The 25,693-nt window shown below is 34.5% G+C and overlaps 6 protein-coding genes across 11 annotated transcripts; 4 read left to right on the forward strand and 2 right to left on the reverse strand.

Annotated features, from left to right (window-relative positions):
* The first annotated feature begins 2,093 nt into the window (after positions 1 to 2,093).
* Positions 2,094 to 8,279, forward strand: LOC105217280 (mpv17-like protein). Of its 3 annotated transcripts, none has more exons than XM_029043502.2 (5): positions 2,094 to 2,332; positions 7,013 to 7,204; positions 7,285 to 7,418; positions 7,562 to 7,693; positions 7,762 to 8,279. In XM_029043502.2, the coding sequence occupies exons 2-5, from the start codon at positions 7,057 to 7,059 to the stop codon at positions 8,011 to 8,013; spliced, it is 666 nt and encodes a 221-aa protein (XP_028899335.1). In that variant the 5' UTR covers positions 2,094 to 2,332; positions 7,013 to 7,056; the 3' UTR covers positions 8,014 to 8,279. The 3 variants fall into 3 exon arrangements, with proteins under 3 accessions (XP_028899335.1, XP_011190515.1, XP_054088297.1); XM_011192213.3 differs by having other exon boundaries at positions 2,094 to 2,328; positions 7,010 to 7,204; XM_054232322.1 differs by lacking the exon at positions 2,094 to 2,332 and having other exon boundaries at positions 6,994 to 7,204.
* Positions 2,339 to 13,809, forward strand: LOC105217278 (uncharacterized). 2 transcript variants are annotated; one of them, XM_054232323.1, is made up of 4 exons: positions 2,339 to 5,357; positions 12,771 to 13,030; positions 13,172 to 13,437; positions 13,502 to 13,809. In XM_054232323.1, exons 2-4 carry the CDS (start codon positions 12,901 to 12,903, stop codon positions 13,694 to 13,696), a joined length of 591 nt encoding a protein of 196 aa, XP_054088298.1. In that variant the 5' UTR covers positions 2,339 to 5,357; positions 12,771 to 12,900; the 3' UTR covers positions 13,697 to 13,809. The 2 variants fall into 2 exon arrangements, with proteins under 2 accessions (XP_054088298.1, XP_054088299.1); XM_054232324.1 differs by having other exon boundaries at positions 2,339 to 5,299.
* Positions 8,084 to 10,985, reverse strand: LOC105217279 (trypsin-1). Of its 2 annotated transcripts, none has more exons than XM_054232319.1 (3): positions 10,715 to 10,985; positions 8,751 to 9,104; positions 8,084 to 8,691 (listed from the first exon to the last, which is right to left on the reverse strand). In XM_054232319.1, the coding sequence occupies exons 1-3, from the start codon at positions 10,850 to 10,852 to the stop codon at positions 8,374 to 8,376; spliced, it is 810 nt and encodes a 269-aa protein (XP_054088294.1). In that variant the 5' UTR covers positions 10,853 to 10,985; the 3' UTR covers positions 8,084 to 8,373. The 2 variants fall into 2 exon arrangements, with proteins under 2 accessions (XP_054088294.1, XP_011190514.2); XM_011192212.3 differs by lacking the exons at positions 8,084 to 8,691; positions 8,751 to 9,104 and adding exons at positions 9,767 to 10,185; positions 10,255 to 10,608 and having other exon boundaries at positions 10,715 to 10,968.
* Positions 13,810 to 14,179: 370 nt separating the features above from the next.
* LOC105217285 (uncharacterized) lies at positions 14,180 to 15,397 on the forward strand. Its single transcript, XM_011192216.3, has 4 exons — positions 14,180 to 14,393; positions 14,516 to 14,724; positions 14,800 to 14,995; positions 15,063 to 15,397. Exons 1-4 carry the CDS (start codon positions 14,315 to 14,317, stop codon positions 15,347 to 15,349), a joined length of 771 nt encoding a protein of 256 aa, XP_011190518.1. The 5' UTR covers positions 14,180 to 14,314; the 3' UTR covers positions 15,350 to 15,397.
* Positions 15,398 to 15,899: 502 nt separating this feature from the next.
* LOC105217284 (trypsin alpha-3) lies at positions 15,900 to 18,856 on the forward strand. 2 transcript variants are annotated; one of them, XM_011192215.3, is made up of 4 exons: positions 15,900 to 16,470; positions 17,677 to 17,866; positions 18,041 to 18,326; positions 18,388 to 18,856. In XM_011192215.3, exons 1-4 carry the CDS (start codon positions 16,419 to 16,421, stop codon positions 18,739 to 18,741), a joined length of 882 nt encoding a protein of 293 aa, XP_011190517.2. In that variant the 5' UTR covers positions 15,900 to 16,418; the 3' UTR covers positions 18,742 to 18,856. The 2 variants fall into 2 exon arrangements, with proteins under 2 accessions (XP_011190517.2, XP_054088295.1); XM_054232320.1 differs by lacking the exon at positions 15,900 to 16,470 and adding an exon at positions 16,477 to 16,812.
* Positions 18,857 to 19,070: 214 nt separating this feature from the next.
* On the reverse strand, positions 19,071 to 20,235 carry LOC105217282 (ras-related protein Rab-27A). Its single transcript, XM_011192214.3, has 2 exons — positions 20,077 to 20,235; positions 19,071 to 19,616 (listed from the first exon to the last, which is right to left on the reverse strand). Exons 1-2 carry the CDS (start codon positions 20,233 to 20,235, stop codon positions 19,071 to 19,073), a joined length of 705 nt encoding a protein of 234 aa, XP_011190516.1.
* Between the last annotated feature and the right edge of the window lie 5,458 nt (positions 20,236 to 25,693).

The following is a 25,693-nucleotide window of genomic DNA, read 5'->3' on the forward strand; positions in this document are numbered from 1 at the left end:
GCTTCGGAAAAGAAAGTGAATGCAAATGTTTAACGGTATTATACGAATTTATTTAATTCTGTTTATTTCTTAGAACAAATAATCCCCATCAGATCCCATTTTCATAAATGCGTGCATTATTCGGCCAATATCAGTTACTTAACAGCGAGACCCGTATTTCTGATATGAACTTATTAATATTTCGCAAAAAAAAAATATTTTTATTTCGAGAAATGGATTGCATACATGATTTTACATAAATTTATTAAATTTTATTTATTTTATATTATCTTTATTCTTAAAAACTTTGATTGTTTGAGAGTTTTCATTCAGGAGTATATTTGAAAAGCACATATGACCTCTACCTTATCTTATACCAGTCATCCAGGAAACTTTGGTGGGTTCGAAATCAATAGAACCATCTTCAGGTGTGTTTGATATCACATGTGACTTCTTTCTCACTCTTCATTAATATAAACATAACTTTGTAAGAGTTTTGGTGGAGACCCTTTAAAAAACTATTTGTATTTAACCCTTAAATGCATGACGTACTATATATGGTACATGTAATTTAAAGCAATTATCGATTCGTAATTCGATCAAATTAATCTGTATCACAGTTTGGTTTACTCACAGTAGATGTCATAAATGCTAACGGTTGTTTAAAAATTACAGCAGCTTTCAGAAGTTTATACTCAGTTGACAGGAATCTAACGAAGTGGTCGAAAATCTTCATATTGTAGTTATAATGTTGAAGTTCGAGAAATGTTACTATAAAAAACTGATAACTTGTTAATTCTTGTGATATTCCCCTAATATGAGGTCTAAACAGAATATGACAACGTCTAGTGAAAACGGTTGTTTGGGAGATGCTTAAGAGCATCACCTTATAGTCCGGACTTGGCACCAGGTGATTACTACCTTCTGTTTATGGGGAATTATTTTGCAGGAAAACGATACAGCTTTGATTTAAATCGGATCATTCAAACCATCTAAATAAACTATTTAATTTCATTCAAAAATGATGGTTTTTTACTTTTTATTAGAAAGCTTTCCTTTCCAATCCTTTACTAGAGAACACTTTAATTTTACAACTTATTCAAGACCACAATCATTCTCATTGTCTCTAAAACCTATTTAAGATCTTGAAAATTCTCATCAGGTGTCGCATATGATTTTATTGAAATATATCCTAACTTTGTAAAATTGTCTCAAACACCCCCTGGAAGCGAGAAATCTTGTCTGACCTAAAGCCAAAAGACCACTATGTTTTATTAAGAACAATTTCTTTTTAATATTGTCTTTAAATTGGTTCCGAAACATATTCAGGCAGTCTAATATTTAATTATTGTATTTAATTTTTGCATTTAGGGACCAATCCCTTTTATGAGCGCCGAAATGTAGGCTTCGTTTTACTTTTCTTCTTCATTTAACTTCTAGAAGCGATTTGCTATAAAAGGATTATACAAACATGGCTTACTATAGTGGAATTATAATCGATTTTGGTGCACCCTGACCTATATATGTTTAAAAAAACTAATGAATTTTAATTAGTTTTGTAATATATTTGCTTTATTATTCTATAAAACCTTGCATATATTCCTCTGATTTGCATTCATTCATTCAACTTTTTCTCTATATTAACTCTTAGATTACGATGTGTAGGCGGATTTCGCTTTTTTGGTTTATTTCCACCCAAAAAATTCCATTGATTAAGGTTGTTTACAATAAATTAACAATTAACAACAAGAAGTTTCGACTTTTAGACTTGCACTTGCATATAACTGTACATATGCAAGTATGTATGGCAAATATTTAGCAATTACTCATATTTTGATTTAAATTATTAATGTATTTCGATTATCTTAATCACCAACTGTCTGGCTATTACCGCTGTCGCTGCTGCTTCTTCTTCCTCACCAAGCACGCGACTGCTTTCTCATGCATCCTGATCCACGATTGCACGCCGGCTCAACGACTGCGCACCACTCGCTCTTACTCTCTCTCTGACTCTTCCGGCAACATCATGAGCAGGTAAAATGTTGATAAGTAAATCTCAAATTTTCCACTAGATGCGCACAGCACACTTCCAGACGAGTATAAATACCGCGTGAGAGCGAACAGTTAGCGAGATACGCGTTTGGCCAATTGAACGGAGCGAATGTAGCGGAAGCGTGAAGTTCTATACAAAAACAAAACATTCGCAAGCGCGCTAATAAATTTGCTAAAATAAAATTGGACTTTTGCAGACTTTACGAAATCTATATACAAACAGACTCCTCATACATTTGTTTGTACTGAACAATTTGGAAAATTATTTAGTGATACAACAACAAACAAGAAAAAAAAATAGGTGAGTAGCGAAAAATGTTTTAAATTTAAAACGACAACGTAAATGGAAATGGAAATGTATTTGCGAGGGCGGTAACCACGTCAAAGAAGAGCAAGCGGAATTTTCGCTATCAAAAAAAATAAAATTCGCTAGCAACAAAAAAAAGTAAAACGAAAAAAATGAAACTGAAACGTCATCAAACAAAAAAAGATCGCTGAAAAAGTGCGCGCAGGGGCAGCGGAGGGTCTAACTCGTGCGTTGTCATAAGCCAAACACTCACACTCAACAGATACACATAAAAAGTTGTTAGCATTTACTTAGACACACGCACACACGCACACACACACACTTACATCTTTCTGTCCGTCTGTACGCATAATTATGCAAACAAAAAAACTATTGTTGGAGTTATTAGCGTTGGATAAAGCGCAAATTGGATCACTAATGGCAGTTTCGCGTCATAAGAACAATCTTATCAAATAAACTGAATTATTCGCAAATTTTTCGGCTACCTAACTAAGTTAATTACGTTAAAGTGCTGCTAGGTGTAAAAGACCACCAAAAACGGGCCCACATACACACAAGCACACAAACATCATATAAATATATGATGGCATACTGCTTGAGTTATACCCAACGCGCATGTAGGTTTCTACGAAATTTATAACAGAATACTATATCAAGTGATAACTGGTTTCTCTAATAGACGTAAAAATCCATAATATTATATATATGGCCTTTAGTGAACGGCTTAAAATTCAATATATGTCATTTGCGCTAAGTAAATTTCCGAAATATATTTTTTGAGCATTCTTCGACATATCGCTCTCGACGAAGCGTAGCACAAAGCAGAAAGTATAGCTGTTAGTTGCGCTGCCATGACCAAGCAATAAAGTTTTATTTATAGTTATGGATGAATAAGTGGACAATGTGTGGAAGAAATAGGTAGGATTTCTAAGAGGTATATTTTATCTAAAGAATATAGGTTTCTTGGAGATATCCAGCAGTAGTTTTTAATGATTCTTCAAGTACGAGCCTTACTGTGATTGCCATGGGTTTTTAAAATCAACTAAAATTAAATAAAATAACTAAAATATAGAGCACAATACTCAATCAGCAGAGAGTTTAAAAAAGAGTTGCCAGCAAACTTAATATTTGAAATATGTACTAACTAACTAAACAGAAGATTTGAATATGACTAGAAATTATAATAAAGCACTCAGATATATTTCTCAAATAGCAGCTCTCTTCGATTTGGCACTTCTCATTTCGCTGTGGGCTCTGCACTCTCTTTAAAAAATTACACATGGAAGCAACAACAACGCCATTCAGTTGAATTCAATGGAAGAGAATATAAGAAACCGCATACAAGTGGTATAGGCACTGTATTTATCTTTTATACCAGTTCATATTATTTATACCAGTTGTTTATTCGATTCACCATACTCCAAGAACCTCAATAATATCTATATATGATTTATTATGCAAATTTTTATTGAAATTTTACTAAAAGAAATATATTGTTCATCGATAAGGAAGGTTTCTAGGAAAAATATTACCATATGTAGTATAAAAGTTGTCTAGACATTTCGTACTACTTATTTAATTAATCTTTTTGTCGGAAAATTTTAGGTAATTTTTTACGTAAAACTCGAAGAATAATCAACTTAAAGAACGGAAAAGTTAGATAAGTAGCGGTTAAGCGACAGGTAAAGCGTGGACTCAATTAGTATAGATAAGTAGTTACTTAAATACTTCCGAGTCCCCTTAATGCGCTTGCTTTGAGGCTTTAACAGCTGTCTTATGAAAGAGAAGCACACTTTTCTATATCTCACTATATCAGAAGCACACTTTTCTATATCTCTATCGTATTGTAGATTATTTATATGTAGATGAGTACATCCTGCTTATTTTTTCTTTTTAATGTTTTTTTGATTTTTTGTTAGATTTTATTTTTTGCTTTTTGTCTTTTCTTTGAACATATGCTCGCTTTCAAAATTATGAAAGCTCTTCAATTTGGTCAAGTTCAATGCTGCTCACGCATTTCAACACCTCTTCAGTTAAACAGCTCTCTTTTTATGCTTTTCATGCCGTTATTTCACTATCACTACCTTCGCTCTAACTAACTCTTGCGCTCTCTTTAGAATACAATGCATTTTCTGCAAAAGCTTTACCGATACTAAATCGGTTTGGCTAAAGATTTGTTTACATTTTGTAAGAGAGCATCACGGTGATCGTGTTTTTTGTTTTGGTACGAATTTTTGTTTTTGAGAGCATAAGATCAGTGTTTATGTACTTAAATACATACTTTATATATAGTAGAAAAGTTGAATTGGAGAAGGGGTTTCTATTAAGTTATGATTAGAAGGTACTTCAAATCATTATTTCAATATTTTCGCGGACTTCACTGAGTTGAAAGCAAGCTATGGTTAGAAAGCTAGTTCGTGTATTTGACTCTTCAACTGGATTTCTATACTTTACTAGTACAAGAAAAGGCTTGTTTCTTTTATTATATTAGATTTTTTTTTTAATTTTTAAATTTTTTTGGGATTCGCCTTGAAAACAATAAAAAATAATTAAAGAAATCTGCATCGTCGTGTCACTACCTCATAAAATATACAAACGAATGACGTCAGTTTAAGAATTTCTCTTGCAACGATCATTAAATAAAGCAAATAAAAGCTTTATAGAAATTTACATATTATAATACATATATGTATATATATTCTTGTATGCACAAGTGCAGCGAAAGCTGCAACAACGTAATTTCTGCAGTTTACATCACAATTAGAAAAAAAGCCCAAATTTCATTGTCAAAGTGAGAATATCGCAATTCTTTCCGACACTAGTTGCCGCAGAACAATCGCTTAGTAAAGTCGTAATACATAAAAACAAAATAATTGAATAATGCAAAAAAACCCCATGGCATAATAGTATTATTACTACTTGAGTTATTAAACAAGTGTTTTAAAAGTGAATTCTAGAGAAGTAACAATTTTTTTCGCAATAATTTAATGTGAAACTATTAAATACAGTATATGAAAGTGTAAAATGCAGGCGCTAAAAATAGTTGTTTTAAATGCTATGCCTTGTTATAGAGAATTGAAAAAGTGTTCAAGCTAAAAAAAAATAGTATTTAAACAAATCGTGTGTGATTCATAGCATTATTAGCAATGAAATCGGAGGGTGTTGCTTGGTGCAGTTGTTTATTCAAATGAGTAGCGAATTTATGGAAAAAAGTGATTATAGGAAATTTTTGTTAAAAATAATAAAAATAAAAAAATAATTTAGTAAGGAAACTGAATAATGCAATACAGTCAAGGGAATGAACAAGGAGTTCATTTTGGAAAAAAGTGCAATAAAATTATTTTTGAAATAAAAAAATATTTTGAATTGAATTGAATTTGAAATATAAGATATTAAAAAAATTCGAAAAAAAATTTGGAAAAAAAATTTTATAGGAATATTTTGTTAAAAAAAATATTTAAAAAAAACGTTGAATAACAAAAATGTACAGGAAATGAACAAGGAGAACATTTTGACAGAAAATACATTAAAATAATTTAGGATAAAAATAATAAAAAATTTTCGAAAAAAATATTTTAGAAAAAATAATTTAAAAAATTACATTTTCCAAAAAAAAAAATATTTTTGTAAAAACAATTTAATAATTGAAAAATATTAGCAATAAATCAGGGGAGTGGGGAATAATAAGTTTTGAAGAAAAAAAATCATAACAAAAAAAGAATTTTAAAAAGAATATTAAAAAAAATTAATGACAAAAAAATTGTAAGAAAATATTTTTTATAATAAAAATACTATCATAACGAAAAAGTCAAGTATGAGTGTTTGAAAAAAATAACATAAATAAAGTAGTAGTGCAGGAGTAGTAGGGAATAATATTTTTTGAAAAAAATTTCTTAACAAAAAAAATAGAAATTGGTTCGGAGAGAATTTTAAAAAGAATTCTAAAAGAAAAAAAAATTATTTTTTTTTAAATGATACGAAAAAATCAAGGATCAGAGTTTGAAAAAATAACATTAATAAAAATGTAGTGAAATATTTTTTTTAAATATTTAAATTATATATTTAGATGAAAACATAAACAATTCTGATAATAGGTACCATGTATATACATACATATAAAGCTATAATGTATACGTAAGTATGTATTAGAAAAAATGATTATAAATATATAGAACAGTATAAAAATTCGGAATATTAAAATATTTCAATAAACAATTTCCCGATATATGAGATTTTCTAAATGAAGCGCATACATACATACATCTGCATATACATATGCATGATTGTAAGTAAGAGTATGACAGTGCTAATGCACCTCCGCTACTTGTAAGCCATATAAATTCGCAACTATGTCACTAAAAGTGGCGCCGTCTCGTCTGAAAATGGCACAGCTGTTCATTATTTATATTACTATAAACTACTAAAACAAGTATATAAGTATTTGTACATATATAATATTGTATAAAATGCTCACGCTTGCCAAATATTCGAGGTTAATGTCGGTCATTCGTCTCGCTCTTTTGGTGACCTTAGAAATATTATAAAAACAAAGTATTAGTGCAATTTGACATTTCCGCAAACACATTTCCGTTTCCGTTTTCGTATTCTACGCAGCTCTAAACATGTATGTATTTGAATACATTTATTTATATTAGTTATTATTTTAATATTTAGTGCCTAATTTATATAACAAAAAAAAAAACCAAAACAAAAACAAAATGGTTAAGTTGGCAACAGTTAATTTTTTGAAAGCAAAATGGCGCCTGTTCTCATCTGCACATCCACTGGCCAAAGGTGTTATCGCATATTCGATTGTATGGCCGACGAGTAGTTTTATGCAGCAAACGCTCGAAGGCAAAAAACTGAGTAAGTATGAGGGCATACAAATTTATTTAGTTCGAAATACTATTTCAAATAGCTTTTTGTTTATTTTTGGTGAAACATAGAGGATTATGATTGGATGCGTATACTACGTTTTGGCCTATTTGGTGGCTGTTTTGTGGCGCCCACTTTATATGGTTGGTTGCGTGTGGCCTCCACAATGTGGCCGCAAACGAATTTACGTATTGGAGCGCTGAAGGTGAGTGGTTTATTATATTTATTAAATATTTTCGATGTTATAGTTAAATTTATATAAATAAATCGGTAAAAAACCGAGCCTCAAGCACTTCCACTGCATTTGAGATCATCTATATGTTCTTATGTTTTTATTCCATTCAACAGGCCATCGTTGAGCAAGCTTCGTACGCACCATTCGCCAGCACGAGCTTCTACTTCGGCATGACAGTGCTGGAGGGTAAAGGCTATGAAGCGGCTAAAGCTGAAGTCAAAGATAAATTCCCAAAAACCGTTAAAGTAAGTTTTTTTAGATTAATTTCACACTTCAAACACAACAATAATTTTAAATTTTATTCCGCTTACAGATTGCCATTTTCATCATTCCAGTTTTGCAGACAATTAACTTCGGTTTAATACCCGAACCGAATCGAATTTTATTTGTTAGTTTTTGTAGTCTCTTCTGGATCACATTTTTAGCACACATGCAGAAGCAGGGTGATAAATTGAAACTCGAAGAGCAAAAGTCGAAACAACAGTTAAAACAGTTCCAACATCATTTAGCATTGCCGCAGAATGAGAGTTTAATACCAAAAGTTAATAATGCATTTGCGCTATAATGACTGAAACGCATAATCACGCACACACACACACTCACATAGACTACATATACATACATACATATACTAAATATATTTATAGCTAGAAAATAACGAAAAAATATGTGATTATATACGCTTACCGAAACGCTACATGCATATTTTATATTTATACGATTTTACTTACATACATACATACTTAACTATAATACATATATAGACAATTATAATTGGGGATTTTAAAAATGTTAACGACAAATAAAGTGATGATTTAGCGACGATTTAAATTCATTTTTTATTTATTCTTTTTTTTTATTTTTCTTTTTTTATTTTTTATAATTTTTTTTTTTTAATTTTTCTAATATTTTTTTATTTATTATATTATTTTATTTTCTTTCTTATCATATTTTCCCCACTTATATTACCTAAAATCCACTTCCTATAACAAGCAACATTAGTAAATACACCAGGATATGTGCCACATGGCTTTAGACTCCACGAAACGATGCCAATTTGTTGTTTACCCATGAGTAGCGGTCCACCCGAGTCACCATTGCATTGTCCCTGCCGAGTACCTTCAGGTGCTAGAGCGCATATATTTGTGCTATAAAGTTGTGATTCTGTGCGCTCTCGGCATTCTTCGCGCGAGATTAACTCCAGTTCTACCTTTTGCAATTGCTGTTGCAGGGAACCTTGAGTCTGAAAATAACAGTGAAGACTAAGTAATACATTTATTCATTATAATTTTTAAAACCCACCTCGTTTAAACCCCAACCGACAAACAATAAGGACGCTTCTTTTGGTTTAACTTCGGAGCAACCTTCATCCCCAGCGAGTGTGACCAAGTTCACGTCTTTGATCGCACTTTCCAACTTCAATAGCGCCAGATCGTGTATTGCTATGGTGTGACTATATCCCTCATGTCGTATTATTTCACTGACATTCATCAGTTTTGATTTTGTTGGCTTCAGTTCATTTGTGCCATATTGTACGATCAGTTCTTCGGGTTTCTTGGTGTACATTAAACAATGAGCTGCCGTTAAAACCCATTGCGGTTGTATAAGTGTTCCAGCACAAAAATGTTGCCTATTCCGAGGATGCCGTAGTGAGACCTTTAAAAAATATTTTAGGTAAAATTATATATGGATCAGAAAAATGAGGATAATTTTTTTAATATTTGAGCATTAAGTATCCTTAATGATCGTGTGAAGCTCTTAAGTTATTTAGTTTGATTAGGTTTTTATCAGCTTCTGTATTCACTGGAGCATCTAACTTTAGTCCGAAATTACAATATTGATACCTTTAATAGAACAGATAAAGATCGGCCGAGCAATTAGTCCGGACGACTCACTGGGGAAAAGGCTTGAAGGAAGTATCACTTTCAATTTTGTTCATTGAACAGCAATCCTTTCTTTACGAGCTCAAAAATAGAATATTTTTTCTTTGCCTTCATTGAATCATATTTGTGAGAGAAATATTTCGAAAATTTCTTCTAAATATGATCTTCTCAGTCGCTTACACTGCACACTGAGAAAAACCGCTTGAGAAATCACGATCAACTCAGAATAAGCCGAGACTATGACTATTCAACCCCATTGCCAATTCTCTTAACTTCAATAGAAGTGTTCTGATTGAAGGTCAACGAATCCATTTAATCTACTAAAAATTTAATACTGTAACCCATAATGGCCGGCTGAAAAACAAGTGATCCTTTTCAGCATACGAAAAACCTCTTTTGGAAAGAAAAAAAATCCATTTTATTACATTTCCTTTATAATTTATTCTTTATTATCCTTTGTGTTTTGCCAACAAACTGGCTACGCCTTTTTTACTACGCACTATAATGAGATTGCCCGTTGTCAGCTCTTCCCACGACTCATCCCAATCGCCATCATCACGATCATTACCGATCATCTGTTGCATCCAGTCCACATAAGCAGAGACTTCCGTAAACACACCGGGATATGGCGCCACAGTGCACGGCTTGCGACTCCACGAAACAATGCCCACCTGTTGACCATCCACCAACAACGGACCGCCCGAATCGCCGCTACACTGACCACGACCACCTTCCGGCACACCGGCACAGATTGTGGTGGCGTGCAATGGTATGCCATGTCGTTGACTGCACTCCTCATCGCTGAATGTCTGAAGGTGCACCTTTTGCAATTGTTTTTGTATGACGCCACCGGTCTGTAAGAGGTGTAAGAGGAATATTTAAGTGAGTGAATGTTGAAAATTTCAAATTTTTTTCGAACTCACCGCATTCAGTCCCCAACCAATCAGCACAGCGGGCATAGCCTCCGCTGTATCCTGCTGCGCTGCCGGCAAATGCACGGCGCGCACTTTAGCACTAAACTTGAGTGGTGACTGCAGACGCAACAGCGCGATATCGTTGATATGCAAGTTGCCCGGTTGATAATTTTCATGCACTATTACTTTACTGACATTCGACACTTTGGTGCTGTTCGCATCCAATTCGTTGCCGCCAAATTGTATACTCAATTGCTCCGGCTGCGATTTCACCACACAGTGTGCCGCGGTGAGCACCCAAACGCGATTCAAAAGCGAAGCGCCACACTTGTGACGGCCGTCGGAAGCGCGACGCAGGGATACCTTAACCGAACGAGAAGAAGAACTTTCAGTTTTGAACTTTAAACCGCCGATAACTGCTTAACTATATACTCTAAAACTTATTCACCACGCTTTAACAACTACTCACCACAAAAGGAAATTCGCCTTCATTAGCTTGTGTGCCATTTACGATTCGAGGATAGAATGCCTGACACCTGTCAACCAAGCAGACGAGACTTAAACTGTAAAACAAAAATAACCATACAAATCCACCGCTTTGAGCCATGCTTGTTTGCAGGGCTCGACTGTGTTATGACTGTGCACTGAATACGTCGTGTTTTGCGGTTAGAACGTGTTTATATTGCAACAAAAAAATTGACGGTCGCGTTGCATAGCTGCGAATTTAGGTTAATTGCGGCAACATGGGGCGGCGCTGCGTATACTCGACCTTTGCCTGAATTGCATGGAAAAGTGATAAGAAATTCTATACATATATACACCTGTACATATGTATATGCATGTTTGTATGCGCGTAACCTTTTATTTTGTGCCTTTGAAATGCACATTGTTTTAGAGTGGAAAACCGACTTCCAGTGAATTTTGTGTCATGTATGTATGTACTAGTATACTATTTAGCCATATATGTAAGTAGGTGGGTGTATTTTGTAGTTGAAAAAACATGCAAATACATATATAAATATTCACTTATGCATTCAAAAGCAAATAAAACAATAAAAAATACAGCTATTGTAGTAAGTCAGTGTTAATAGTAGCCTGTATGCGCGTGCACTTTTTCAAAATCAAGGCCAGCATTTTAAGCACAAAGAAATAAATAATCATGCGGAAACAATTGAAGAATGTAAATTCTCAATTAATTCGTTTAAGTTATAAATAATAAATTTATAGTGCGAACAATTAAAGAAGGGCTTCGGGATTAAGCGAAATATTTTTATTTTATATTTATTTATTATATTTAGTACCAGGTTAGGTTAATACATGGAACAATTTTTTCCAAAACACTCACTTGATCTCCTTGACTGCTGTCTTGTCCGTTTGATTTCGAAACATACCTAGCTTTCAAGATCAATGAACCGTCAACGCTTTGTTTATATTTTGAATAGGTCATTGACCTGAGCCAAAAGTCATTGATCCTGGAAAAAGTCTTGATTAGATTTTCAACAACTTGTCAACTTGCTGTCCCCAGTCTACTTGCATGTCTTCCAATCAGACAATGACCTGTTAGCATTCTTAGTATAGTTCTTAAGTGCGCTTTCACACGCGTCAATTCCTGTTGCGGCAATTCTTGGTTTATAGGGGGGATAGAGGGGAACGAGGAGAGGAGAATCGCGCCAAGTATGCAGTCTGCAAGAGAATGAGAGAAAAACACAAATAGAGTTGTCGAACACAAATTCCTCGTGTGAACGCAATGGGCAACAGCAAAAGAGAATCGCCCGAGAATTTGAGACAGTGGTGTCCCGTGTGAAAGCGCACTAAGTCATTCCCTTTGTATTTCAATATTCGACATGTGCGGCGCTTATACCTTTTACGCATTTAGGCCACATTTGTCTGCTTGTTGAGAAAGTCTTGGATTGTTTCCACAAAGATTCAGCTATATCTATGGCATATTTGTCGATTAAGTGTCTACAAGTGACCAGAGGCATGTATATTCGCTCTTACTGGGAATATAATATTAAGGTGGACCGGGAATGCCACTGTGTCTTGAAACCCATTGCAGGTTTATAGTGAAATAAACAGCTAGACCCACTAATAGCTCCAGGCATTATTTTACTATCTTCAATGAGACTCGTAAGAAACTTTAGTGATTTCAAGGCCGCTTGGCCATCTGTAAAAATAAATACATACATTTCTTATTGCAAGTACCCTCTTTGTAAAAAATAGAAGACTTTCTATGATTACATTAATCTCCGCTTGAAAGACACTCAGTGAACTGGTAGTCGGAATGCGATTCTTGTATCTAATTTTCCTTCCACTCGTTCATCTAGTTTGGACCCGTCTGATCCTTCGGATTTGTTTTCCTTTCGAGTCAAATGAGGGCAAGTTTGTTTCGATTAAGGGTTAAGGGATCAGGTGTGATAAATTTGAATTTTTAATTAATTATCCGAAAAAAAAAATATTTTTAGTTTTAAAATATTAAAACATATAATAAATAAAAAATATTTAAAACATAAAATATTTAAAATAAGCGATGCATCTGATGAAATATAGAAAACTTAGCAACTTTTATTAAATGATGATTTAAGTGAAAGTGATTTAAAAACGGAGTATTAAATTATAAATAAACTGCATTAAAATAATTATATAAACTACATAAAAATGGCTGCCTTCTTGCAACGATTTAAGATGATGCTGCAACGGTATCCCGTTACGCGCGGTATGGTTTCCTATAGCCTGATTTGGCCGACCAGTTCGTTAATACAACAGACCTTCGAAGGGAGAAGTTGGCGTAAATATATTTTTAATATGATTTATTTTATATTATATAATATAAATTTTTTTCTTATAATTTATTAAAATTTTACTTTCAAGCTTTTTTGTTAATATTAATAAATTAATATTTTAAATTTATATTAAATTTTTCCATCAGCTGACTACGATTGGTGGCGTGCGTTACGTTTCAGTCTATATGGCGGTCTTTTTGTTGCACCAACGCTATACAGTTGGATTAAGGTCTCCAGCGCCATGTGGCCACAGACATCACTGCGTACGGCCGTTTTCAAAACAGTCGTGGAACAAATGTCCTACACACCTGCTGCCATGACATGCTTTTATTTCATAATGAGTCTGTTGGAGATGAAGACTGTGGGCGAAGCCGCGGCGGAGGTGCGCAAAAAATTCATACCCACGTATAAGGTAAGCAATGAGGAGGCTTTAATATTACTTAAACATATTTAATTTAATTATTTTGCTTTCACAGGTCGCCATGTCCATTTGGCCCATTGTTGGCATCATAAATTTCTCCGTCGTACCAGAGAAGAATCGTGTGCCTTTCATCAGTGTTTGTAGTTTGTTATGGACATGCTTTCTGGCTTATATGAAGCATCTGGAACATCAGCATGTCGATGAAATGGAGGGTATATTCACATCAAAGGAGGCTAAAGTGAAATTATAAATGGTTGACATAGTATGTATTATAGTTTTTAATACTAATTTTAATAAATTATTTGAAATTTGTGGTCTGTAATAATTAATAAAATGTAACTAGTTTTTTAAATAAATAATAATATTTGTTGTCCAAATTTGAATATTAAGAAAATTATTCACATTTTACATAAAAAAATAGTTCAAAATTAATATTTAAAATCTAAAAATATTGAAAATAATATTCTTAATATCTTGCTTATATTGCAGTGAAAACAAGGTTGCCAGATTATTAAAGTAGTTTTTTTATACAAATATATAAATATTATATTTACCAATACATTACTAAAATATATTTTTTGTTTTTATTATCAAAAATACTATTTTCAATTAATATGCTTTCATATGTTTTCAAAACCAACGCAACAGTTTGTTGCTAATACAGTGACTACAAAACTGTTTCTTTCCAATTGACATTTAATTTGACGTTTACTAATGTCATTGTGTCCACACCTTTATTAGGGCGGTGTTTTCTTGTATGTGTGTGTTGACAATAGTTTTTTAGTGTAGTTTACATTTGTGTATTTTCTAATTGTTGTTAAACAAGAGTGGGTTTTAATTAAAATAAAGAAATTATTTAACTAAAGAAATGCGCAATTTTACAAAGCAACAGTCGACAGACACGGCAGATACCAGCGTTGAAAAAGGCGATTATCCGCGTGCATCAAGTGAGTGCTAACAAGTAGTGTTCGGTTGCGCATCAATTAAACCAGCCGCAGCCCTAAATACTGATTCACCAATTTGTTTGTGTACATTCTAAAACATGTTTAAAATGTAATTCAATGTTTAGATGGCGTTGTGCTCGGTGGAATTGTCACTTTTGTGGCATATTTCTTTCTGATGATGGCATTCTGTTCACCCTATTGGATAGAGTCGTATGAGGAAACACACAGCAGCTTCAAGAATATGGGCTTGTGGGAGTATTGTTTTAAGAATTTTGTGTATCCATATTACCAATTTCCGCGACAATTCAATGGATGCCACAATATCTTCAGTCATGTATGTTGTTATATAGGATTTTATTTCATGTATATATTTAAAGTCATAATAATTAAATGCCACATTTTTGTACAGGAATACTATGTCATCAGAGAGTACCTGCTACCTGGTTGGCTAATGTCTGTACAAGCTTGTGTTACATTGGCTTTTCTACTAACATTCACATCTTTAGCCATATTAGCGCTAGTTGTTATACGTCTGCCATTGAAAGGTGTGCTACAATATGAGTGGTTGATGATAAGAATTTCATATCTCTGTACAGCTAGCTCTTGTAAGTAGCATATTTATATACATTAAATGCATTCAATTAATTATTTTGGCGTTAATTACTTTGGCAGCGCTACTACTATTCTTGGCTGTATGCATTTTCGGTGGTTGTGCCTATCGTCGTGATTGGCTTATGTACCCGAAATTCAATGTGCTCGGTTGGTCTTATGCTGTTGCAGTTGTCTCATTTATTACACTCGGATTGGGTGCAATGATTTTGCATCGCGAAGCTCGTCATGCCTACGATTTACGTGGTGAACAGAAAAATTTAGTTATGCAAATGGAAATGCAGGAACCTGGCTATCAACCACCTAGACACCATCACAGTACCTCACGTAGTCTACATGGTTACATATAAAAGACAAGAAAAAACTTCAAAAATTTAATATTCCAATTATGAAGTATTTCATATAGAGGAGTGTAGTTCAAACACTTTTTTACGATTTTGTCCATTTTACGATTGCAATTAGTTTTAAGTGTGTGTTCACAAGATTACTTCTTATAGTGTATAACTTCATGTACACTCAATACAACGTGCGCCAGCATTCTTTCAACTACAATTCGATACATATTCCAATAATATTATAACCGATAAGAAGTGCCTTAGTTTTATAGTCGAATTGAATTATATTTAGCTAATTACTTGAGAAATTTTTATACACAAACATAATTATCTATATATTTGTACCTCGAATATTTACAAATCAGCTATCAGCATTGTCATGAACCATCCGTCCAAATTTTATAAAAACATACACATACATATCTACTGCTAAAACTGATATAAATAAGAAATATCTATATATTTGAAAATCTATATAAGTGCAATGTGGCATTGAAAAGCTATTGTTAGCTCGAATATTAACACTAATTCTTTTTTAATAAAGACACTTTTCGATACAACCAAAATTTTTTAGTTCATAATAAAAAAAATAACACAATCTTCAAATTAGCATTAATGAGCTATACAAGATTTATTGCTTTAAGAGATATGTTTATGTTTGTCAACTTACCTTTTCGTTTATGACGTTTTAGCTAATATCTCAAACTGATAACGTTTCGAGTGATGTTTGGCCTTCAGTACTTTATTAAAAACATTTAATCATACATATATACATACATAATTAGATAGTGTGTAAATGAAATATTGTTAGTAGTTAAACTTTAGAGTTTACAACACCTGACAGTACGTGAATCACCCTATCTAACTGCATATTCATAAATATTGTTAAATTGTTATCACAACTCTTATCCTGTCCTTACCTGTTACTGATAATAGATTTCTTTTTTTCTTGATAAATTACCGCTATTGGCAAAATGTGAAAACTTATTGACAATTGTTGCTCATACAGCATTTGGAGCTCGCGCGGTTAACTTGGTTTTTCGAATATTTTTGCGTGTCTTAGTATTATTTTATTTTTGTAATAATGCAACTCCGTGGTTTATTGCTAATTGTGTTGGTGATTGGTTTTGAAAAATGTAAGCAAGTGTTCAATTTTATAAAATCTAAAAATGTGTTAAAGAAGTTTGTTTTAAAACGAATTAATAATGAAAATGGAATCTGAAAATTAATATATATATGAAGTACAATAATTTAATGGTGCTAACATACATACATACTATATAAACGTGGAAAAGACTCAAGACTGAAAAAATAATTTTACAAATCATACAAAATCATGATTACAACAACAAAAACATAATTCCTAATGACAAAGTGATCAATTAAAAGTGAAAAAATCGGTTTTCTGATTGTTTAAAAAACTATTTAATTAAGAATATATACTCAAATGTTTGAAGGAAGTGATTATTATAAAGCGTGTATGTATTCGACTACTTTCAATGACAATATTAATTAAAATGTATTATGATTTATCAATAATTGATTTGAAAAAAAAAGCACTACCAATTGCAATATTATATGACAAATAATCAATAGGAGAAACCCTTTGAAACACGTTATTGAATGTACTATCTTATCAACAGCAGCAAATATCTTGGCAAAAACCTATCAACATTCTTCCAACTATATAAATACACACATGCTCTATATAACTGCGAATGTGCAATGTGTGATTCAACGCTGTTATTGGATTTTTATCAAACACTGTATAACCTAGGGCAGCATCCTACATGCTACATTAACCGCAATTTGTGATATTTGAAAAAGTTTAAAAAGACATATGAAAAAAAAGGTTTTAGACACAGCAACATTAAAATTAGAGATTGCTGAAGAAATAACTTCTGTACCGACTATCACTAGTATATAGTATATATTATATACTAGTATAGAAATATATTTACCCATTTATACGAATTGTTAATGATATGACGTCGCAAATAATTCACAACTTTTTTTTCAATAGAATATATATTACCTTTGTATAGTGAGTGTCATTGAAAATTATCGCGATTACGAAATTTGAAATTGTCCGATTTCGTAAATAAATCAATACATATTAACATATAGGAAGTGTTGATTCACAGTAAATAAACATATAAATGTATGTATGTTTGTATTATCTGAGAAAAGTTTTAATATTTTGATTACAAATAGTAAATTATTTATTTAAACTGATAATCAATGATACTTGATAAAATTAGGAAGGACAAGTTAGCTTGAAGAACGTATGCTATATTCACATTGAATTTTAAAAGAACAAAAACTAATAATATTTTTTATAGCTTACTCACAGAGTGACTCGAAATTGGATCCACGTATCATAAATGGCGTAGAGGCGCCTATATCACGCACCAAATTTCAAGTATCCATACGACTGAAACAACATGATCGCATATTTGGTAGAGGACATATATGTGGTGGCTCATTAATTGGGCCAAATAAAGTTCTAACGGCAGCACATTGTTTATATAAGTAAGTCACATACTCGATAAAAATTTAATTAAATAACTTTTATACACAATTTGATATAAAATGGATATCATTGCTTTATACTATCTTTATTATATTTGGATAATGAAATCCCTACAAAATATAGAAATATCTGCATTTATTGGTATAATAAAAATCAATTTTATCTTTATTCAGTACAGATAGAAAGCGTTATCGGAAGGCGAAAGAATTTATAGTTGTAATGGGCACACAAAATCGATTTTCACGCGTCAATGGTACGATTGTTTCGGATGTCACGTCGATAGCTTACACGAATTCCTTTAGTTTGGATACAATGCGTGATGATGTTGGAGTTATGTTCTTAAAGACCGGACTACCAGCGAATAAAACACACTTGACTGTATCTCCAATTGTACTGAGCAATTCATCAGTTGCGCCGGGTACTAAATGTCAGGTCTCAGGTTGGGGTAAAACTTCGCAGGTCAGTGGTTAATATATTAAATATAAAAGTTTCGCTTAAACATTACTTATTTTCCTCACAGGGTTTGCTATCTACCGACTTAATGATGACTAATGTGAGCATTATACAGCAAGGCGTTTGTAGGACCTCATATGGCAATGGTATTGTTGAAGGCATGTTTTGTGCAGGCAGCTTATTAGGTGGCACTGACTCGTGTCAAGGTGACTCCGGTGGTCCGCTTGTTTGTAACAACGAACTGGTCGGTATTGTGTCCTGGGGAAATGGTTGTGCGCAAAAAGGATTCCCTGGCGTTTACTCGAATGTGAGTTACTATCGCAATTGGATTGATAGCCGCAATGCTTCAGCACCAGTGGATTACAGTTTCGGTTTTCTATCATTAAGTTTTACACTAGCTCTGGGTATTTTATTTAATTGAAGCAAAACGACTTTATTCATGTATATACATAAGTAGGATTTTGTATTTTCATAGTAATTATTTATATATATGTATATGTGTATGTAAATATATTTTTTAAAATCTTTACAAACAATTTAGTTTACAATTAATAGTGTTATTATACATTTGAGCGAACATTACATTAATTGAGCAGTTAATTTGTATAATATATTAATTTTTAACAACAGTGTCACCTCTATTTAATAGCAACATTCACAAATTCACACATAAAAATATTATACACATTTAAAAATTATTGTACAAAACAGCTTTGAGTTAAAATAGAATGACCCATGTGCCTTCAGCGTCTAACACTTACAATTTCGACTCCGTTGTTGCTCCTCCGTCAACTCTATATCCCCGTAACCCAAACGCACTGTATTCCCACCACTACTCGGGAAGTTTATATTTGGCATGCAGCGCGTCTGTGTCATCAAACGCGATAGTTCCGAATTGGTAGCTACATTCTCCATGCGTAACATGACGCGTTCCACCAACATTTCTACCGCCTGTCTTATATTATAACCGGTGCATGCGCTTGTCTCGATGTAGGGCAGGCGATAACGATCCGAAAGTGCACGCACTTGTTCATGGCTGACAGCACGCACAGATTCTAAATCGCATTTATTACCGCATAAGACCACATCCGGATCCTCCGAATAGGCATGCATACGTAATTGTTCTAACCAATTACTAATTTCAAGGAAAGATTTCTCGTTGGTCAAATCAAAGATTAGCAGGAAGCCCATTGCATCGCGATAGAAGGCAGTGGTCAACGAACGAAAACGTTCCTGGCCGGCAGTATCCCACAATTGCAGATGGATGCGGTGGTTCCGTCCACGATATGTATATATCTATAGAAGCGTTATAGGACGAGTAAAATGGAAAAGACTCGATTACATTAATGTTGACCGTTAAAATGTGATAAAAATATACAAATTATTATGAATTCTTCGAATTATACACTTATATACGTTACACTGTACATATGAATATGTAATATGAGAATAGTTCAATTAAAACAATTATGCACCCTGTTCATTCATAAACCAAATTATCTGAGTCGCCCTGCAATTCATTTATTTACATATTTGACAGTTTGAAATGAAATTTTATTCCGCCATTCTTCAACTATTGTGTGAAATGTGATGAAAAAGTATTTTATTGTGAAAAATGCAAGGTTTTTAATATTATTTATGTAATTAGTGATTGACAATTCAAATAAGTGTTTGTTAAAGTGTTAATATATAGTGAAATGAACTTAAAACAACTTCTTAATAAAATGAAATAGAACAAGCAATTTCAGGCACTCACCAATCGTTTCTCCCGGAAATCAATGCCAACGGTAGATATAAATTGTGAATGAAATTGTCCATCAGTATACTGATATAGAAAACTAGTTTTGCCCACTCCAGAATCTCCGAGTGCCAGAAATTTCATCAAAAAATCATAATCAATATTTGCCATCGCCATTCTATTTTTCTTCTGGCTGAATAATGGAATAGTTTGTCTCACGTCACAGATACTTGTTTACTTTCAATGGACCAATTTAGATTGTTGATTTGCATAGAGTCTCTTCACTATCTACTAGTATGATATTAAGTCCATGTGCATACATACATATGTACACACTGCAAATGTAATATTCTTGTTAGTGTTGCTTGAGATGTCCTTCTGAAAGTGGAAAAACAAACAAGTATAATGAAGACCGGTCGGCAATTTGTATAGCGGGAACAACAATAAAATCAGGTGAGTGTGTAAGTTAGATGAATAATGCATGCTGACAAAGTAGCGTCCAATTATTTTTCTGTTGAATGCCAAACCATTTCCTGCGATAGCCTTTTATTTATTTTTTCATACGAACACTTATGTTATGGTATATTACGAATAATAATATTCTAGAAAAGCATATGAATAAAAGCCTAGAATATAGCAAAGTTCTTGGAAAAGCCATACATTCAGCGGTATGACTATATGGAACTAAAGTTTACAAAATAGATAAGATTGATTATAAATAGCTCTGATTCAGAATATACGGTGTTATTTAATTATTTAGTTAAATAAGCTTCCTGGTTTGAATTATTTAGTACATTTTCAATCAAATTTTAGTTCCATATTTTCTATATTCGATTCGAAGGTCCTTGGCACACATTTGTATTATTTTATTAGCTTAAATATTAAATAAATTATATATAAAGTTCATTCAGTGTTTATATTATAGATTTAATTGATTAATTATCTGTTGAATGCATAGCTATTTGTTCGTATACATAAATAAATATGTGGGAAATGGTTTTTCCTCTAATAAGCATCACTAGATGATTTAGCAAATCAAAATCTACATCTTCACAACTCAGTTTCTGTGTAAACGTATGTGGATATGTTAAAGCACATTTTGTATGAATTGTATATGAGTGTATTGGTTTGATGCCTTTGTTGCTCACATTTTGTGGCATCATTGTTCGCAACCATGAAATTTCTATAGTGAATATTGACTGTCAATTTTGATTTTATCGCCCACGCAAACGCAGTTCAATATGAGCAACTTGCAAACATACATTCATTCATATTAATGGTTAATGGTCATATACATACTTATAATTATGTATACATAAACCTGATGAACTGCTGAATATTTATATAAATATATATGCATATATATAAATTCGAAGACTGGTAAAGAAGGAGCTCAGCATCCTCGTCACATCAATTAAATCGATTAGGTTTTTTGTGTGCTACCAACAAATTCACACATTGTTGATTATTTTAGGGTGAGAAATTAAACGCCAACATTTGAGAAAAAAAAAAACAAAAATATATAAAAGAAAATCGGTATATCTTTTATGGAAAATAATACTACTGACCATTTTAAAATAATGTTAATTTACCACCAATGTGTTAAGTGTTTCAATAACATCTAATAATAGCAATGTAGTGTACAATGTAAATCATCTACAGACCGCCAGTGACCTTTTATGAGCCTAAGTTCATGGTGTGGCATAAATTTTGTGATTAATATATATTTCAATTTAAGAAATACGTACATACAATTGATTTTATGTGCGTGAAAGTCAAGAAATTTTGATCTAACTTTGAAAATGTAATCATTCGTTTGTACTCACACCCCGACCTATAGCTCACGCAACATGTATGTACATATGTATGTATATGTATAGCGTGCAATCCTTCACAGGATAATGCCACAAAAGTACAAAAGCTGAAGCAACCTCCATTAGACATAAGTATATACAAGCAACATTAAGTCTTCTGCAAGTACATAAGCCAGCATGGTGTAGGGTATTCGTTATTAGAGGAGAAGTAAACAGTTGCCCAGCGAACAAAAACTTTTGAATTATCAGATAGTATACCGAAAGTAATAATTGAGGGTACGCTAAATTATATAAGGAGGAGTATATAGACAGTATCTTTTCAAATTTATCCTTATTTATGTGTCTCGAAGTGAGGTACTGTACCTTCTTCTTCTTGACTGGCCAATTCTTAAGGGACCATAAATCTTCCGCAAAACCTTTCTCTCGAAAACCCCTAGTGCCGTCTCATCGGATGTTGACATCGTCCACGCTTCTGCACCGTAAAGTAGGACGGGAATGATGAGAGACTTGTAGAGTTTGCTTTTGTTCGTCGAGAGAGGACTTTACTTTTCAATTGCCTACTTAGTCCATAGGAGCACCTGTTGGCAAGAGTGATTCTGCGTTGGATTTCCAGGCTGACATTGTTATTGCTGTTAATGCTGGTTCCCAGGTAGACGAAATTATCTACAACTTCAAAGTTATGACTGTCAACAGTGACGTGGGAGCCAAGACGCGAATGCGCTGACTGTTTGTTTGACGACAGGAGATATTTCGTCTTGTCCTCGTTCACCACCAGACCCATACGTTTCGCTTCCTTATCCAGTCTGGAGAAAGCAGAACTAACGGCGCGGGTGTTGTTTCCAATGATATCGATATCATCGGCGTACGCCAGTAGCTGTACACTCTTATAGAAGATTGTACCTTCTCTGTTTAGCTCTGCAGCTCGTATTATTTTCTCCAGCATCAGGTTAAAGAAATCACACGAGAGTGAGTCACCTTGTCTGAAACCTCGTCTGGTATCGAACGGCTCGGAGAGGTCCTTCCCGATCCTGACGGAGCTTTTGGTGTTGCTCAACGTCAGCTTACACAGCCGTATTAGTTTTGCGGGGATACCAAATTCAGACATCGCGGCATAAAGGCAGCTCCTTTTCGTGCTGTCGAAAGCAGCTTTAAAGTCGACAAAGAGATGGTGTGTGTCGATCCTATTTTCACGGGTCTTCTCCAAAATTTGGCGCATGGTGAATATCTGGTCCGTTGTTGATTTTCCAGGTCTAAAGCCACACTGATAAGGTCCAATCAGTTTGTTGACGGTGGGCTTTAGTCTTTCACACAATACGCTCGACAGAACCTTATACGCGATGTTGAGGAGGCTTATCCCACGGTAATTGGCGCAAATTGTGGGGTCTCCCTTTTTGTGTATTGGGCAGAGTACACTGAGATTCCAACCGTCAGGCATGCTTTCTTCCGACCATATTCTGCAAAGAAGCTGATGCAAGCACCTTATCAGCTCTTCGCCGCCGTATTTGAATAGCTCGGCCGGTAATCCATCGGCACCCGCCGCCTTATTGTTCTTCAAGCGCGTAATTGCTATTCGAATTTCTTCACGGTCGGGCAATGGAACATCTGCTCCATCGTCGTCGATTGGGGAATCGGGTTCGCCATCTCCTGGTGTTGTACTTTCACTGCCATTCAGCAGGCTGGAGAAGTGTTCCCTCCACAAACTCAGTATACTCTGGTCATCAATAACTAGATCACCTCTGGAGGTCCTACAGGAGTGCGCTCCGGTCTTGAAACCTTCAGTTAGTCGCCGGATCTTTTCGTAAAATTTTCGAGCAATACCCCTGTCGGCCAGCTTGTCAAGCTCTTCATACTCACGCATTTCGGCCTCTTTCTTTTTTTGTCTGCAAATGCGTCTCGCTTCCCTCTTCAGCTCTCAGTATCTTTCCCATCCCGCTCGTGTTGCGGTCGATCGCAACATTGCGAGGTAGGCAGTCTGTTTTCTCTCCACTGCGAGACGACAATCCTCATCATACCAGCTGTTTTTTTGGCTTTTCCGAAAACCAATGGTTTCGGTTGCAGCTGTACGTAAGGAGTTTGATATGCCGTCCCACAGCTCCCTTATACCGAGATACTGATGAGTGCTCTCAGAGAGCAGGAGTGCAAGTCGAGTAGAAAATCGTTCGGCTGTCGGTTGTGATTGCACTTCTCGATGTCGAACCTTCCTTGTGTTTGTTGACGTGTACGCATTTCTACACAAAGGCGGGTGCGTATCTTAGCTGCTACAAGATAGTGGTCCGAGTCGATGTTGGGACCACGAAGCGTACGCACATCAAAAACACTGGAGACATGTCGTCCATCTATCACAACATGATCGATCTGGTTGCGAGTGATTCGATCCGGGGACAGCCAAGTAGCTTGATGGATTTTCTTATGCTGGAATCTAGTACTACAGACGACCATATTTCGGGCCCCGGCGAAGTCGATCAGCCTCAGACCGTTTGGTGATGTTTCGTCATGGAGGCTGAATTTTCCGACTGTTGTGCCCAAGACACCTTCTTTACCCACCCTGGCGTTAAAATCGCCAAGCACGATTTTGACATCGTGGCGGGGGCAGCGCTCATAGGTACGTTCTAGGCGCTCATAGAAGGTATCTTTGATCACTTCGTCCTTCTCTTCCGTCGGGGCGTGGGCGCAAATCAGCGATAAGTTGAAGAACCTCGCTTTGATGCGGATTGTGGCTAGACGTTCATCCACCGGAGTGAATGCCAGGACTCGACGACGGAGTCTCTCTCCCACCACGAACCCCACACCGAATTTGCGCTCCTTTATATGGCCGCTGTAGTAGATGTCACAAGGACCCACCTTCTTCCGTCCTTGTCCCGTCCATCGCATTTCTTGGATTGCGGTGATGTCAGCCTTTACTCTTACGAGGACATCAACCAGCTGGGCAGAGGCATCTTCCCAATTAAGGGTCCGGACATTCCAGGTGCATGCCCTTATTTCGTAGTCCTTTAAACGTTTGCAGTGGTCGTCATCAAAATTGGGGTCTCTCATCCGAGGCTGTTTTTTCTTTTTCATTGGGGGGTGTTTTTATGTGGTGGGTCCCAAACCCTACGCACAACCGCATAGGCGGGTTTCGCCTTCTCACTTTAGCTCGCCTCCAAACGGATGTCTGTTGGCTACCCAGAGGATACTTGGTCTAAGACCGGAAGTCGTGAGCTGCTTGAGCCACATGTAAAAGAATCGTTACTGGCCACTCCCAAGTGAATGACAGTCAGAAACTTTCCTCACTTACGTGAACTTCTACATATGACTCCATCCAGGTACTGTACCTGCTTCCCGAATAACTTATATTTGACTTTGGATTTAAAATTAATATCAGAAAAGTTAAGGTGCAAATTTCTACTATTAAAACTACCCCGGAAGAGCAAAATCAGACCATGACCTCATCCAATTCCCATTTGACGAGAGCTAGCGGTCGACGTGGTGTAGTAGGACCACTGTTCTGGACTTTAATTTGAGCCCTGGTCATCTTAACAATACGAAAATTGCTTTTTAATAAGATTTAGTCTCCATAAATCATCAATTTGTTTGAGTATCTAATTTTCGATTTCACCTAAATTAAACATTTAACTTTTCCTAAATTTTTTGCATAGTTCTCATATATTTGCATGAAAAATCTTATGAAATTTATAATTTTTCTATTTTACTCAGAAACAACTAATTTTTGCTTACTGGTTTACGGGTTACATTGTTTGGTTAGGTTTTTGTGTACAAGCTTTGTTACATTTTCCACATTTTTTTCTAAATAGAGATGTTGTATATTACTTGTTCTTCCCTTT

The sequence above is a fragment of the Zeugodacus cucurbitae genome, chromosome 5, assembly GCF_028554725.1.
Source record: "Zeugodacus cucurbitae isolate PBARC_wt_2022May chromosome 5, idZeuCucr1.2, whole genome shotgun sequence".
NCBI lineage: Eukaryota > Metazoa > Arthropoda > Insecta > Diptera > Tephritidae > Zeugodacus > Zeugodacus cucurbitae.

Coding starts and splice junctions, on each gene's coding strand:
- LOC105217280 (XM_029043502.2), top strand. CDS start 7,057: ATGGTTAAGTTGGCAACAGTTAATTTTTTGAAAGCAAAATGGCGCCTG. Junction 7,205..7,284: donor GCTCGAAGGCAAAAAACTGA/GTAAGTATGAGG, acceptor GGTGAAACATAG/AGGATTATGATTGGATGCGT. Junction 7,419..7,561: donor TACGTATTGGAGCGCTGAAG/GTGAGTGGTTTA, acceptor TCCATTCAACAG/GCCATCGTTGAGCAAGCTTC.
- LOC105217279 (XM_011192212.3), bottom strand. CDS start 10,852: ATGGCTCAAAGCGGTGGATTTGTATGGTTATTTTTGTTTTACAGTTTA. Junction 10,609..10,714: donor AAGGCGAATTTCCTTTTGTG/GTGAGTAGTTGT, acceptor CGTTCGGTTAAG/GTATCCCTGCGTCGCGCTTC. Junction 10,186..10,254: donor TTGGTTGGGGACTGAATGCG/GTGAGTTCGAAA, acceptor CACCTCTTACAG/ACCGGTGGCGTCATACAAAA.
- LOC105217278 (XM_054232323.1), top strand. CDS start 12,901: ATGGCTGCCTTCTTGCAACGATTTAAGATGATGCTGCAACGGTATCCC. Junction 13,031..13,171: donor CTTCGAAGGGAGAAGTTGGC/GTAAATATATTT, acceptor TTTTTCCATCAG/CTGACTACGATTGGTGGCGT. Junction 13,438..13,501: donor AATTCATACCCACGTATAAG/GTAAGCAATGAG, acceptor TTGCTTTCACAG/GTCGCCATGTCCATTTGGCC.
- LOC105217285 (XM_011192216.3), top strand. CDS start 14,315: ATGCGCAATTTTACAAAGCAACAGTCGACAGACACGGCAGATACCAGC. Junction 14,725..14,799: donor GCCACAATATCTTCAGTCAT/GTATGTTGTTAT, acceptor ATTTTTGTACAG/GAATACTATGTCATCAGAGA. Junction 14,996..15,062: donor TCTCTGTACAGCTAGCTCTT/GTAAGTAGCATA, acceptor TTACTTTGGCAG/CGCTACTACTATTCTTGGCT.
- LOC105217284 (XM_011192215.3), top strand. CDS start 16,419: ATGCAACTCCGTGGTTTATTGCTAATTGTGTTGGTGATTGGTTTTGAA. Junction 16,471..17,676: donor GGTGATTGGTTTTGAAAAAT/GTAAGCAAGTGT, acceptor TATTTTTTATAG/CTTACTCACAGAGTGACTCG. Junction 18,327..18,387: donor GTTGGGGTAAAACTTCGCAG/GTCAGTGGTTAA, acceptor TTTTCCTCACAG/GGTTTGCTATCTACCGACTT.
- LOC105217282 (XM_011192214.3), bottom strand. CDS start 20,235: ATGGCGATGGCAAATATTGATTATGATTTTTTGATGAAATTTCTGGCA. Junction 19,617..20,076: donor ATTTCCGGGAGAAACGATTG/GTGAGTGCCTGA, acceptor ACGCTTCTATAG/ATATATACATATCGTGGACG.